This window comes from Coregonus lavaretus (assembly GCF_964263955.1).
Source record: "Coregonus lavaretus genome assembly, chromosome: 19".
In the NCBI taxonomy this organism is placed as follows: domain Eukaryota; kingdom Metazoa; phylum Chordata; class Actinopteri; order Salmoniformes; family Salmonidae; genus Coregonus; species Coregonus lavaretus.
The window spans coordinates 42,912,059-42,928,363 of NC_140006.1; the positions used below are offsets into that span (position 1 = coordinate 42,912,059).

General features: G+C 42.4%; 1 protein-coding gene across 1 annotated transcript in view; it reads right to left on the reverse strand.

Moving 5' to 3' along the window:
- Positions 1-14,340, reverse strand: part of LOC311146881 (transferrin receptor protein 1-like) — a 31,682-nt gene extending 17,342 nt beyond the window's left edge. The window contains exons 1-4 of the mRNA XM_084183496.1: positions 14,221-14,340; positions 6,780-6,829; positions 2,001-2,235; positions 1,202-1,388 (exon numbers count right to left, since the gene is read on the reverse strand). Of these exons, the coding sequence (XP_084039622.1) occupies positions 1,202-1,388; positions 2,001-2,235; positions 6,780-6,812 (455 nt within the window). The 5' untranslated portion in view covers positions 6,813-6,829; positions 14,221-14,340. The remainder of the gene's footprint in view (positions 1-1,201; positions 1,389-2,000; positions 2,236-6,779; positions 6,830-14,220) is intronic.
- Between the last annotated feature and the right edge of the window lie 1,965 nt (positions 14,341-16,305).

Consider the following 16,305-nt stretch of genomic DNA (forward strand, 5'->3'; position numbering starts at 1 on the left):
GAAGAGGGGGAGAGAAGAGGGTGATGGAGAGAGAAGAGGGGGAGAGAAGAGCGTGATGGAGAGAGAAGAGGGGGAGCGAGAGGGTGATGGAGAGAGAAGAGGGGGAGCGAGAGGGTGATGGAGAGAGAAGAGGGGGAGCGAGAGGGTGATGGAGAGAGAAGAGGGGGAGCGAGAGGGTGATGGAGAGAGAAGAGGGGGAGCGAGAGGGTGATGGAGAGAGAAGAGGGGGAGCGAGAGGGTGATGGAGAGAGAAGAGGGGGAGCGAGAGGGTGATGGAGAGAGCAGAGGGGGAGCGAGAGGGTGATGGAGAGAGCAGAGGGGGAGCGAGAGGGAGATGGAGAGAGAAGAGGGGGAGCGAGAGGGAGATGGAGAGAGAAGAGGGGGAGCGAGAGGGTGATGGAGAGAGAAGAGGGGGAGCGAGAGGGTGATGGAGAGAGAAGAGGGGGAGAGAAAGAGAGACAGGAAAAAGGAGTCAGTAAGCTAAATATACTTTCTTTATCCCAATGATGTGCCAAACATGTTATGTAGTCATTTATTAAGACTTCAAATCTAATGTTATTTGTCACATGCTTCATAAACAACAGGTGTAGACTAACAGTGAAATGCTTACTGACGGACCTTCACAACAATACAGAGAGAAAAACTGAGAACTAATAGAAAGATAACACCAGGAATAAATACACAATGAGTAACGATAACTTGGCTTTATACACGGGGTACCAGTACCGAGTCCATGTTCAGGGGTACGAGGTAATGGAGGTAGATACAGTATGTACATACAGGTAGGGATAATGAGACTAGGCAACAGGATAGATAATGAACAGCAACAGCGGCGCATGTGATGAGTCAAAAGAGTGCAAAAAGGGTCAGCGCAGATAGTCAACCAATAGCTATCCGGACTATTTAACAGTCTTATGGCTTAGAGGGGTAGAAGTTGGTCAGGCTGCCATACTGTCACAACATAGTACAATTGGTATTAGTATAACATTGTAGTGCTATTTCCAATATAATGTTGAAAAATGAGAGCAGACAAAACAAGCTTAAAGGGATACTTTGGGATGTTGGCAATGAAGCCCTTTATCTACTTTCCCCAGAGTCAGATGAACTCATGGATAAAAATGGTATCCACGAATTCATCCGACTCTGGGGAGATCGATATCCCTTTAATGTTCACCCCACTGGGCTAGACTAGTGAAGTCACCTGAATGCGGTCTCGAAGCTGGAGGCACTCAGCTTCTGACCCAGCAAGCTCTTCACGTCATTCCAGTCCATGAGAGGGGTCGTCTCCGTCTTAAAGGAACCTTCACTAACGGAGTCTTCAGAGGTTATCCTAGAGCAGCTGGGAGCCAACTCTTTTTTCCGGTGGGCCAGGTAGCCAATCAGATAGCCTGAGAGAGAGAGACACAGACAGAGACAGAGAGAGACACAGACACAGACAGACAGACAGAGTAAAAGGGGGAATCGAGTAAATTATCAAATGAAACCACTGTCAGCAGCAGCTATACAACACCATCCCAGCAGAAACCAGACCAAGGGACGGTTTTTCCCAGAAGGGACGGTTTTTCCCAGACAAAAAAAAAAAGCTTTTGATGGAGAATCTCCATTGAGAATGCTGTTTAGTCCAGGACTAGGCTTAATCTATGTCTGGGAATCCGGCCCTTAATCTGGTCATCATTTTTTATATTTATTATCTAAACAGCGTTTCATCCATAAAATCATACGACAGTGCAGGTTGCCCCTATCACCTCCACTGAGTTTTAGCAATCTGTGGCTAAAGTTAGCAGAACTTCTTAGTGGCTTTTAAAAGAAACCCGAAACATTAATTCGAGTTTCTACCGGCCCATAGACTACTTTCAGAGTGAAGAAACCAACTATCCATGAACGTATCCTTTAATACTGAGCATGTGACTTTTACTGATACAGTATATGACCAATATGTGACTAATGGTAACTGAGGCACCGGCATGCAACTGTCGTCGTTTTAAAATGTCTGTTCTTACCGATGATTAAGATGAGGAATACGGTGACCACCATGAAGCAGAGGTTCTTGGGCGTGCGCCCGGCGGGCTTGCGTACCACGTAGCGGTCCTGGGCATGGTTGCGTTCCTCCCCCACGCAGTTGCCGCCCACCTCGTCGTCCATGTCGGACGACAGCTTCATCTCCACCTGGCTGTTCTCGCCTTCCATGTTCTGGGTCAGGTTGAAGCGTGTGTACGAGCGCGGCTCCCCGTTGAACTGTGTGGAGACAGATGGATGAATGAAGGAAAGAATGTTCTGGGTCAGGTTGAAGCGTGTGTACGAGCGCGGCTCCCCGTTGAACTGTGTGGAGACAGATGGATGAATGAAGGAAAGAAAACTGTTACAAAATGCATTTTACAGTAAATCACGTGTCTTGAGGATTTTTTGTGTTTTATTCAGCCAAAAGCCCACACACACACACACACACACACACACACACACTCTTCTGGAACATGTTGAAGTGCATTGATAGGGATAGAATTTCATAGAGATAAACACAAGCATTCATAGTTCACAGAAGTACACTCTTGTACTCATTAAGCAGTCCATCCAAGTGAAATACTTTTGACTTCTATAAATGTGTTTTTAAAAAGGTAAATTTTTAGTAATTTTAACATAGGTTCCCTTTTTTTTTTTTTTTTTTCATTTTCCACACCTGTTTATAGTAGTGATAACGGGGGGAAAAAATCTATAGTTACATGTCGGGATTAGGGCTGTCTAAGTTAACGCGTTAAATGTTTAATGCCATACATTTTTATTGACGCCATTAACGCATTTTCTTAGTTTGACCCCCTGAACCATCCATAGTTCAAATTCAAGCCCTGGCAGCTGATGCGCTAGTTTGACAACCACTTTACTAGCTAGTAACTTGTATGACTGAATGATGGATAGAGCTAGTAAGGGGCTTTTAAAATGGCAAATTAAAATGTAAAATCCCTCCCAGATGGCTCTCTGGGTAAAAACAAAGTAATTTGCATCTATTGCAAGACAACATTCATTTATCAATGATCTAGTCTTCATTGTCATTTACAAGCGAAATGTTGATGCCGGCAATACAAGTAACGCTTCGAACACATCAGTATATGTATGTCTGTATATAACAGTATTGTGTTGCGGAGGCAGTGCGTTCTGTGTGGTGCATACGTTGGATTTATTGAACGTATGCGTCAAACCGTATGCGTAAATGGGTTGACAGAAATGGTAGCAGAAGGTGAATGTTGAACTTTTGTTGCACACATATCTAGATGATCCTCATACTATTTTGCGCAATGACGCAGTTGCTGTGTTCAAAGCGTTACGTTACTAGTAGCAATGGAGGACATCAGGCTAAGATAGAAGAGTGTCCACGGAAGGCCTATGGACAGGTCCACGAGCAGCAAGCTAACACAAGCAATAGCCAAGTGGATAGCTACACCATGCAGGCCAGTCCACATTGTGGAGGACGAAGGCTTGAGGGGATACCCTTTGGATCGCATCTAACGACTCAACATAGGACTTACCCTTGAGAACCACCGTCGTTTGAAGAATACACGAGCTGTATGAAAGCGAGAGGGCTACGAAAGCGGGGGAGTTGAAACATGCAACGGCTGTTGTTCTCACGGGAGACCACTGGACTTCGGTAAGAAGTAGCCACAAACTACCTAGGGGTTACTGCCCACCACGTCGATGAAAACTGGAAACTGCATTCACATGCTCTGGCCGTAATGAAGACAGGCACTACGCTGAAACGTGCGCCGAGGATTTCATGGATGTAGCAAAGCAGTGGAACATTGAAAAAACAAAGTTACCACACTTTGCACAGACAGTGCACGGAACATGATTGCAACTGCTAGACATCTGGCTTTTGAACACCTGCCCTGCGCACAGTCTCCAAAAGGTCCATCACAGTGTACCTACACAACAGCGGGTTCGACAATGCCCTAGCCAAATGCCGAAAGATTATTGGCCATTTCAAAACACAGCCCACCAAAAGTTGCAGAGCTAGGACAACTGCAAGTTGTAAATGTGAAAGAGTCACTAGAAACAAGATGTCACAACAAGATGGAATTCCACTCTGGAAATGGTAAAGCGTGTCCACAGAAACCAACAACCACTGAGAGATGCTCTGGCCCAACAGAAAACGAACATCACCATGCCAACCACAGCTGAACTGGACACACTACTGGAGCCCTGTAGGTAATATTCTTTAATCACACTATTAGCGTTATAATACAATTGTGTGTGTGTGTGTGTGTGTGTGTAATGTGTGTGTGAGTGAGGGAATGTGTCTGTGTATAACAAGTCTCTCACAATTGACTGAAGTGATTTTGAATTATCTTCCACTGTAGGTATTTGACTGAACTTCTGGGAGGAGAGAAGTACATTTCCTGCTCAGTGGCGTTGCCTGCTTTGTGCATCTCCTTCGGGTGATGGAGCGCTCCGATGATGATCCTGCCTATGTAGTAAGATTCAAGCTAACATTCACAACAGACCTGGAAAAACACACCAACCTCACATGTCTGAAAATCGTCACAGCCCTCGACCCAAGGTTTAAGGACCTGAAGTGCCTTCCCAGACCTGAGAGGGCTTTGGGTCAGCAACTCGCTAAAAGGAAGAGAGGCCTGCACAGCAACCTGATAAAGCAACAGAGTCAGAGCCACCAAAGAAGAAAGCTGCCCTCTTGTTGAGGTCTTCTGAGTCTGATGAAGAGGAGGAGTCCATTGAGAAATGTGTGGAGCGTTACAAAGCAGAGCCCAGCATCAACATTTACATTTACATTTACATTTACGTCATTTAGCAGACGCTCTTATCCAGAGCGACTTACAGTTAGTGAATACATTTTTTTTTTTTTTTTTTATACTGTCCCCCCGTGGGAATCGAACCCACAACCCTGGCGTTGCAAACGCCATACTCTATCAACTGAGCTACATCCCTGCCGGCCATTCCCTCCCCTACCCTGGACGACGCTGGGCCAATTGTGCGCCGCCCATGAGTCTCCCGGTCACGGCCGGCTGCGACAGAGCCTGGATTCGAACCAGGATCTAGTGGCACAGTTAGCACTGCGATGCAGTGCCTTAGACCACTGCGCCACTCAGGAGACACAACAACAGGGAGGACTGTCCACTACAGTGGTGGTCACACACCAGGCTGGCCTGCATTGCACGAGGTTACCTGGCAACACCTGCCACATCAGTACCTTGTGAGGGGTTGTTTTCACTCTCTGTGAAATCAACCAAATTTTTCATCTGAAAATGTCAACAGGCCTGAGTGAAAAGAAATAGGAGGACGACTGAAGTGTATGGTCACAGGTTTACTTTCATGACATTGTTGGACAGGTTTATGTTCTGTGTATCCATAGAGACAGTTATTTTTTTCTTATAGCCTCCAATCAGTAATTGGGAGAACAATAATTTGGAATGGCTGAAGCTTTAACAGTGTGTGTGTGAACTTAAAGAAAATGTATAAGGGAGTAGGCCTACTGGGAGCATTAGTAAGTTACAGGACTTTTGTACTGCCAGAATATTTGTTGTGTTTCAGTCCCTACATGCCTGTAACTTTATTTAGCACCAAATTTGAACAAATAAAACATTTGCCATTAAATCGCAATTAACTACAGAATTTAATGCGATTAATTGTTTTAATCGTTTGACAGCCCTAAAATCGGGATATTATTCTTTGCCGATATATCGCAATATTATCTGACAATATTGCAATATTATTTGAGTTAGTCGTCTGTAACTGCAACAAAAACTCAGGCATTTTTCCTTCATGGCTTCTTCTCCCTAAATAGGGAGGCAATTTGTTTTCAGCCCTTTTATTTCCGTGACTGATCAAAACTCATTTTTTCATGGCTCTCTCTTGTCCATCTGCAGAGATATGGTGAGCAATATGTTTGGAACACTGAATTGCAACACATATAGAATCGTGAGAATCGCAATGCATATCGTATCGGCACCTACGTATCGTGATGATATCGTACTGTCCCTGGCAATTCCATAGTGTATAGTACTATTAGCATTATGTCTAATTATACTCTAGTGTAGTAATATAGTACGTACGTGTCCATACGTCGACGTGTCAGAGGTGTGCATAATGTTTGCCGCTTAACAACACAATGGCTGCGTTTACACAGGCAGCCCAATTCTGATATTTTGCCAAAAATGTGTCTTTTGACCAATCGGATCAGATCTTTTGCCAATAAATCAGGCAAAAGATCTGAATTGGGCTCCCTGTGTAAACGCAGCCATTGTGTTACAACATTTATTGAGTCAAATCAGTATAAAACATAACGCATTACTTCCTCTAGACCAGCCCTACTAAAAGCAGATGCCATAGTAACTGAAGAAAAACATGTGTTTCATTGCCTTAATAAAACCAATGCTTTTTGGTTTGTAGCATTCATCAGGGTATAATGTCAATTGACCTCCAATAGTTTCTGAAGTTAGCCCATTCTTCACATTTCCAGTTTGCTCCTTTATTCATGCACTTTGGTTGGAATGCGAGGTAGCGGCATTACACCCTTTGCTTCTGGAATCACTGAACCACTTTAAAAAGTAAAGAGCCCAATTGGCAAGTTTCTGAGGCAGACCCATTCTACTAACATTTAGAAAAATGGTGGCGCAGGTATCCGTCAACCGAAACTAAAAGCAACCATTTAAAAAAACACATTCAAAAGAGGAATGCTTTTGATTTGCGACCATTTTTAGACAGGATAATGAGACAGTCATTTAATAAATGCTAGGGTAATTTATTTCAAGAGTAGGCCTAGGCCTAGTACTTACAATTTTGGATATTGTCGACATTGCCTGGTCCATGGTAGCTTCTCAGAAGTCTAGAGGGAACAAAAAACACAATTTGAGTATGGAACAGGATCCATGCCAGAACAGAAATATGGACAGTTTTCAGGCAAGAAAATACTACCCCTCCCAAAGCCCCAGGTTTTCACTTCTTATTTGTGTATTCATGAACAGTTTCTTTCTGGCTAGTGGGGAGAAACCAAAGAAAAGCTCCCACATCTTCTCTAAACATCCACCAGGCTTCCTACGGTGTTGCCCTGAAGGATTGCTCTGTTCCCAGGCACAAAAGAGCACTGTTGAGGGCGTGAACCGGCCACATAATCACACTGGCTCCACGTGAAGTCGAGGGGGGGGGGGGGGGAATAACATGATTACAAAAACACAAAACTTCCCACGTGGTTTGATTTTATGGATGCAATGTCTCTGTGTGAATGGAATCCTGAGACCTGAAACACGAGACCACCATATAATTTCCTGGTTGTCAAGTGATGAACACTTATTCTGAATAACGAATAGGCCGTTTTAAACATTTCTGATAATGTGCTGTGTTATTAAGTCATTATTGCAGACCCCATTGCTTATTTGACTGTAGAGTCTATAAGTGTTCTTGTACTGTAACGTTACTGTTAAGTTGTTGTCACTAGCCTAAATTCATTCATAAAATAATTCATTATTTGTCCCATTGATGTTACCACGTAGTATTATGTTTAGAGCAGTAGGTGGCGACAAAGTCCCACAAGATTTGCTTTGCTTAGGCTGATATATAACTCAAATGTATTACAACTAGGCCTAATGATTCAAATTAATATAGGAACTGAATCCAAATTAAATAAATGAATTGTAAAAAAAAAAAAAAAAATAGTCAATGAAAATAATGACTTGAGGCCATTCATTATTCAGATAAAAATTATACATCACGATCACCATCTCATTTACTTCTAAGAAACCCTACGAATACAACCGCCTCATCTATATTTGACAATAGGGCAGTCTGATTAAGTTAGTGCTCAGAATAAAGGGCATAGATAATATGTCAAAGCCCAACTGAAATAGAGGGTTAAGTAAAGTACACCACGTCACTGTATTCGGAAAAGAAACCGACAGCATCCAGCCAATCAATATGCTTAGCAATGAGTAAGGAAAGTTTATCGAACCCTCCTAAAAACAGCTGTTTGACCACAGAGTTACCACAGTCATGATAGCAATTCCTCATAACACTTCTCCTTTACTGAGAAAGGCAAGGAGTAATTCACAACCAATGTCTTACGCTTTACCAGTCAAAATAATGCATCACTGACAAGGGAGGACCTAAGCCTAGATACTAAACAAAAGGTGTCGAGTTTTTACCCTGTATATGACCTCGCTATTGTTATTTTTATTGCTGCTCTTTAATTATTTGTGACTTTTATTTCGTATTACTTTATATTGTATTTTTTTGTGGGTTTTTTTGGTATTCTTTCTTAAAACTGCATTGTTGGTTAAGGGCTTGTAAGTAAGCATTTCACTTTAAGGTCTACACCTGTTGTATTCAGCGCATGTGACAAATAAAAGTTTATTTGATTTGAAACCATGCCCAACCTTTCTGAACAATCCCAAAGTCTACAGCCTTACCAAATGCCTAGCTACCTGTACCCAATCAGCATGAACCTAGCTAATGAACCTTATTCACCTCTTTTCCCATCACACCAAACATCAATATTATCTCAATGCTCCTGAACCAAATCACCAAAAATAACTGAGGCCAGTGAGCAGAGCCCTCATTTACAGTTGAGTCATTTATCAGATGCTCTTATCCAGAGCAACTTACAGTCAGTGAGTGCATACATTTTCATTATTTTTTCGCACCGGTCCCCTGTGGGAATCGAACCCACACACCTGGCATTGCAAGCACCATGCTCTACCAACTGAGCCACACGGGACATGACTCCAATGGAACACAGCTACTCTAAATAACTACTCGTCAACCGTTCCTCCCAGGCCTGAAGTATTTCAACCACCTAAACAGCTATCTTATGTCCCATCTAGCGTAAAAAGAAGACAATTAATGAATTCTAGAATTGTGTTAGGGACTGAATGAATCAGTGACAGACACAGTCCTTGTTTTTGTAAAGTCACCTCAGTAGAGAGTTGCCACAGTGATTACTGTAGCAAGGCTAACTGGGCAGAAAGAACAGTGGCGGCTGTCCGGGCAACGAGCCCTGAATGACCTCTAGCGACATGATCAGCACCAATGGAGTGAGATTCCAGAGAGGACATGGCGTGAGAGCGGAACCGTGGGCAAATGCCAGGAGACAGGCCTGCCCTACTTAGCAACCTCCAAGCCTAGCCTAATCTAACTAAACCATAAATATAGGCCTATGATCTTAACCCTACATTAGCTTAGCAGTTATAGGCTAATTTCAGTTAGGCTAACTTGGCCTGGCACGGCCTAGCCGTGTCCTCCTCAGCGCTAGCCAAAATATGCTGATTTAGCAAGAGGACAGTAAAGGTCACAGAAACAGAGGAGATACTGTAGCAGTGGTGTCCTTGTCCCATGTAGCGTCAGCTGTGTACTTTGTGTCAGTTACCCTGTCTAGTGTCCTTCATCTACATCTCGTTTTTATTGCTTTTAATACACTAACTGTAGCACTTTGAGATTATTTTTCAGTTAAAGACGCATTATAAATTCAATGTATTATTATTATTATTATTGTTATTATTAGTATTATGTGACCGGCCAAGCTTCTCAAAATGATATGTCCTTTTGTAAGCTAGAAAACTTAATAACCACATATAGAAATGTAGGCTGTAACCTCTTCACCTCTGCTTTCAGTGGCATATCTTGAGAAAAGACTGTTGGTTAAGTGGTTATATCATTAAAATCACACCGTCTGAAAAGGTAAGCTACATGCTAAACACACCCAGCCTTGGTATGGGTTAAAAACATCATCAGTTTAGCAAGTCCTTCAGCTAGAGAAACCTACAGATAACAGATGAGAAGTGCGATTACAAACACACAGTCACACACACTAACCAGGTTTCCAGCCATCCTTTTGATGTGAGTAAAGTACATGTAGGAGTAAATAAAGGTCACAACAGGCTTGATGGGGAAAAAAAGTGTCTGTAAACTTTCCAAATGTCAACCAAACAAAAATACGCTAGCCAAGGTGGGATTTTTTTCTGTCTGTCAAATTAACTACAAGAGAAACGGCGGTGGAAACACCTTTATGCACAAATATTGATATAATAACCATCATATCGAAGTAAGCATGGAGTCACGTGATGATATGTTGTGTGGTCCTCCCACTACGACTTGTCGGGAAAGCACGCAGTTTATTAGGCTACAGATTAAATAAGTTATGATGAACTTCACAGGGTGGTGAATGTGCAAGGTGATGAGCTTAATGCTGCTTTCCAATAAATATCAAGGGTCTTATTGTGGTGACATGATCATCGATGCTTGGCTGCCGTTTGACAAATAAAAATAATATCGCTCTTATCCATAACAATCACATCATGTCGGTAGCCTAACCACACTGCATCTGCGTGCTGTTGGCCACAGCCTGGAGACATTGACTCCAATAATCAACTAATCATGATCTTCAGTTTAGAATGCAATTAGTTTAAAATCAGCTGTGTTTGCTAGGGATGGGGGGGGGAAAGTGTCAAACCTCTCGGGCCCCTGAGGACTGCAGTTTCCCCATCTCTGTTCTAGAGTGTAGGCCTCTACCTGCAAAGCCCCCCAAAGTGTGTCAGACAGATAAAGCCTGTGCTACCGCCATGGGAACCGTGAATTCACCCTTGGTTCCCAGACGTATTGCTACAGTGGGCCCAGGGGGGGGGGGGGGGGGGCACCGTGGTTACATCAATTCAAGGCTAAAGCAATAAGTCTTGAGTATCACGTTCCTTTCTCGAAACAGACAAATCGTTGCCCGAGACGTGTGATTTCTGTAACAGCCTAGTAGCTCTTCTCTTTCCATTGTCAAGCAGACACTCAAAGTAGTGCTTTCCAACTTCCAACACCTCTCCCAGAAGAGCCCGGGGTAACCTTGAGTTCATAAATAGCCCAGAGTAAAATGTGGGGCCATGTCTAACATTACGACACCACCGCTGGCGTGAACTTAAGAGGGGGGGAATGACCGAGTTCAAACACACGGCCATTTACACCAGCTTTACGTCCTAACTGTCTCACCGGCTGACTGACTTAAAACCTTCTACTCTAACTAGTACACAATGTATTTCTGTGGAACAACGTTTATCCATGAAGCTGACGATGTTACAGCGTGGTAAACATTACTAGAACGCCTGTCGTAACCATTCATAGCAGTTCATTTCTTCAATAATATATCATGACAAATGCAGATGTAGGGGACTGACCGTAGGCTGTGAGTTGACCGCAAACAGCCATGTGAAGTTATTTTAGTCTCAAGAGCTGGCAACATGTTGTGAATGTACAACATGATTAGACGCTTACATGCCACAGTACGAGGCCTATGCTTTATGGTTTAATATGAAGCCTAACCAAAGTAGAGCCAAAGTAACGGATTCTAACCTATATCATAGCCCTAGGCTAAAGCTATTCACTCACATAGGCAGACCTATAATGAAGTTATTGGACTCATCACAATGATTACAGGGCAGCAGGTAGCTTAGTGGGTAAGAGCGTTGTGCCAGTAACCGAAAGGTCGCTGGTTCTAATCCCCGAGCCGACTAGGTGAAAAATCTGTCGATGTGCCCTTAAGCAAGGCACCCTAATTGCTCCTGTAAGTCGCTCTGGATAAGAGCATCTGCTAAATGACTAAAAATGTAAATGAAACCTTTAGTCACAGTGGACAGCGCGTGTTAAAGGGAAGTGGAAGAGGAGCAAGAAAAGATTTCTGAAACTATTTCAGGTCTAAACAGGAAACGAAATAACCTGTTTTTCCAAATGCGAAGGTGTGACAACTGCAAACTTCGGTAGGGAAAGGAAAATATGATTTACTCTGATGACTGATGTCATTCATTCAAATCAGTTCCTATCAAGTATAGACTACTGCTTTTAACTCAATCTTTTGCCCAAGAAACAGACCTGCTATAAACCCAAAAAGAGCAAGCCGCGAGTGCCAAAGAGGCCAGAATTATTGCGCAACCAAGGCAACAATTACATGAAAGCTTCATTAATCAAACCGAACATGGCCAATCCTGGTTTTATAAACTGCTGACATCAGGATTATTGCCCACTAATCCTGGTTATAGGGAGCGAGAAGGGAGATGGGGGTGGGTCATATCTTCTGCTTCATTGTGCAGTAGCCGATCATGTGAGAGTCACATTGGGGAAAGTTCCCAGTTGTTCATGGGAATGAAGGCCAGCCAGGAGAACAGGCTACAGTGCCATACAGAGGTATCTCCAAAATGGCTCGGCATGACTGAGTCATAAACATTACATACCATATTCAGTCTGAGATTACTGTGTAGAACATGAATAGGCTAGCCAATAGTCACCACAAAAAAACAGAACCTTCATTAAATTTACATCATTTAGCAGACGCTCTTATCCAGAGCGACTTAAAACGAGCAATTAGGGTTAAGTACCTTGCTCAAGGGCACAGCGGCAGATTTTTCACCTAGGGATTCAAACCAGGAACCTTTCGGTTACTGGCCCAACATCCTTAACCGCTAGGCTACATCAGACACATTATGGGTCTGTTGTCAATTAGAATATCGTGGAGATTTTCTATATAGCTAGAAAGGATCATCAAATGACCTGGATGGATAAGGATATTACTTAGAGAGTAGAGACTTCTAGAATATAACTGACACACACACAAACACAGCATAAATATCACAACATGTGTGCTGTGCATAGCTATGTTGCATAGCCATGTGTGTCAAAGGTTGTGAATACCAATACAGTTTAGAAGTTCAATAATAATATGACATTTAGCAGACGCTTTTATCCAAAGCGACTTAGTCATGTGTGCATACATTTTTACAATCATGTTTAGAAGTTCAAGAAATCACCAAAGCCACTATAGGATAGGGAAGCCCGGGAGAGACGGGGCTTTTCGAGGTTAGTTCATTCATAGCCTATTTCAATTCAAAATAATTGCTCGACATGATTTGCATTGAGATAATTAGAATTTTGTTGGACTTCTACACGCACACTACCGTTGAAGAGCTGGATTCGTTCAGATAGTCTACCGGGCTATAGCTTAACAGGACCTTTTTAGCTTTTATGACCAGAAAGAAATTGATTATATAACGCAATGTCTGTTTCACACGATCTTGCTGATAGAGAATAGGTTATTAGACTGGCGCGCGAAGGTTTACCCATGCAGATGAGCTTCCATTGCGACATTTAAAACATAGGTTACTACCATGTGCTGAGAGAGTAGCCTAACCCTAGGCTACAGAGCACTCGACTCAACCGAACATGACGAACCCTTGATAGAGAAGTTGCGAACTAATTTGCAACATAACCTTGCTCTGGTTTGCTACATTGCAGCCTAGCCCAATATGTACTCTTAAGGAGCCTACCATTACTCCTTAAGGTCCAAGGACATTATGTTATTTTCAGAGGTAGACTTGCTCTGGCAGCCAAAACAACCAAATACTCCATCTAAACGTGAAGCTATACGGTTCTAGAAACAAAGCCCTTTACGTTCATATCACATCAACATAATAATATATCACAAATGCAAAATATACACTTACTGTATACCGTTTTAACCGGGGTTTTCGCAGTTGCAGCCGAGAGTATTTTTCAGTGACGACACATTTCTGGCTGCCTTATGCCCTTACACACAGGTGTTCAAAGCATGCTAGATAGATAATTAACACAGGAGGTCACGGTCTACGGTCTTCCAGAAATACACGCTGTGTGCTTTAAAATGAAGAGATGGCCATGTGGGAACACCAACCCTATAAAAAAGGTGTGTATCAATTTAACCTTTTGTTTTTGGAAAATTATTTCTAGCTGATATGAAAGATAAGGTCCTCGTGTTTCCAAACCCATACTGCAAGCGATGCTTAATATTCAGACCGAGCGTTGGGGCTCTTAACAAAACTCCCCCGTACATAAGACGCCTTCATCCAAAGACTTATGTGTAAAGGAACTGATGGGAGATGTGATCAACGGCTAATTACATTGTAGCCTAGAAGACACAGAGCTACAATCATGATCCAATCAACCATTGACAACGGCTAACTAGCCTACATAAAGTGATAGGCACAAATAGCCATGATGACATGCCGGCAATATTTAAATAAATATAAAAATGATATTTGGTTACATGTAGTGTCATATATCCATATGCTCTCTAAAATTATGGACGCCAATAATATAACGCGTTACGTTAACATTACTGTCATCATGGCCATTCATGTTAGTCAATCCCATGGTATTGGTAGACTATTTCAGCGTTTAAAAGCTACATTTATTATGATACAAATCAAATGACACCCTTACCGCTCTTCGTTAGTGCCAGTCGTCTGGTATCGTATGCCCCCTCGAGACGAGGTTTCTTTGAACGTCCACTATCTTCTTCCTTCACTGGCGCGAGCAACCTTGAGCATGGTCTTTATGGATAGAAGGAAAAAAATCCAGTTGTAAAATATCAAACGTCACTTCCTGTGCCAATTCTTCCCTAGCCGGCTCGCTGGCCTTGCCATGTGTTCTAGAAGGTGTGCGCTCTTGAGAAATAAATGTCGGCAGTGGTTTCTAGGCCTATGTGTTTTGACCGTTTAACTTGACACGTTCACACGACCTAGGGTGTTTGCACAACATTAGTGAGGATTAAATATGTTGACATGTACACAGAAATGTAGAATGCATGCATGAGACACAGGTGACATTTGTCATCTCGAGAGCGGTCGGTCGCCTTGGGCGCAGTTGATTTTGCTCACCCGGCGCGTGGTGGAGTTCATTTCGCATCAGTGGATGGGTTCCAAAAGGGAAAACTGCCTGTTTGGCGTGCTAAATCATGTGCGTCTTCGCCTTTCAGAGTGTGACGACTTTCACGCTTTGCACAAGAGTTTTCCAATGAATGACTGGCTGGCGGCATCATAGTCTCGGCTGCACACCATGAATAACCCCCAGTTCATTCCAACATTTTCATATGGCTATCCTATTCCGTCAATAAATAGGTAATCTCTCTGAACATGTAGGACTCATCCTAAATATAAATTGGTTTGGATGCGGTCTGACTGTATGCAGGTTGCTCAAAATAAAAATAGAGGGTGTTCTTGTAACGATTTTTGTCCAAATATAATTTGGAATACTCAATTTGCGTAGATGTGAAATAGCATCACTGCAATTGGGCTTTAGGCTATTTCAGTGATATTATAGTAGGTGCGATGCGCCTATAGCATATGCAATAGCCAAATCAACGTTTAGGGGTAGGCCTAAGTCTAAAATAAGGGCTGTACTTGTAGGTAGCGTAGGTTTCTTGTGTTTTATAGACAATTATAAAAAATAAAAATAAATGCTTTTACGCAACAGACATGATTTTACGCACCATAAATGTCTGATGAAACCATAACTAATGCACATTTTGCAGGGTGTCCAATAAAAAAAAACGGTGGTTTGTTTCATCCGACTGGTCAGGTATAAGGACCTCTCTGTATTCAAAATGGTTTATTAAACAGTAATTACGCCAAGCAGTTTGACTGACCGGAATTACGCGCGAGATTATGCCAAAACTACCAAACCAGTCGGACGCAGGCCTACAGTTACACATGAATAGGAAAATCTAACTTCATGGGAACAAAATGAAAGTTTCCTTTGCAACTCTCTTTTTCTGCTACAGCTGTGAAAATATTATCTGCTATACAGGGTCTTGTTGTAATTGTAGGCCAGGAGACAGAAGGGCGTGATTTAGCCTAATCTTAGAAATGTTGAGTCTGCAGACCCATGACTTGACATTTTCTACATTAAAATATGATAAAATGTCATTTGATACAGATTTTTCAAGTGAGAAAGAATGCAAGGATCAGTTGTTATTTAAAAGCAAAGCCAGTAGCTAAAGATGTGTAAATAATTGTTTTGGGCCACTGGGAAGAGGCTTTTTGCTAAGCTTCTATATCCTTAGTGAAAAGGTTATTAAATGTAATTATAAACTGTCATTAGGTTCATCTATCACCTCCATAAGTATAAAGAGGGCTAAATCAGGATTTTGTGTTTGTTCATTTGTTTGTGTATGTAATATCAGAGCTCAACTCTTCAATTAAACAACCCTCCTTGGGTGGTCTCATCAGGTAAACTAATCGCTGCCTTTCTCATCGACATTGTATAAAGAGTTTTGGCACCAATCCTCCCCCTTACAAGTATTGTGAGTCACACAGTCATTTTGCTCACTGTGGACAGTGATTAAAATAGGGAGGATGTTGCCATGGTGTCTCAAAGTATCATTTACATTTTAGTCATTTAGCAGACGCTCTTATCCAGAGCGACTTACAGTTAATCAAACCCACAACCCTGGCATTGCAAACGCCATGCTCTATCAACTGAGCTACATCCCTGCCGGCCATTCCCTCCCCTACCCTGGACGACGCT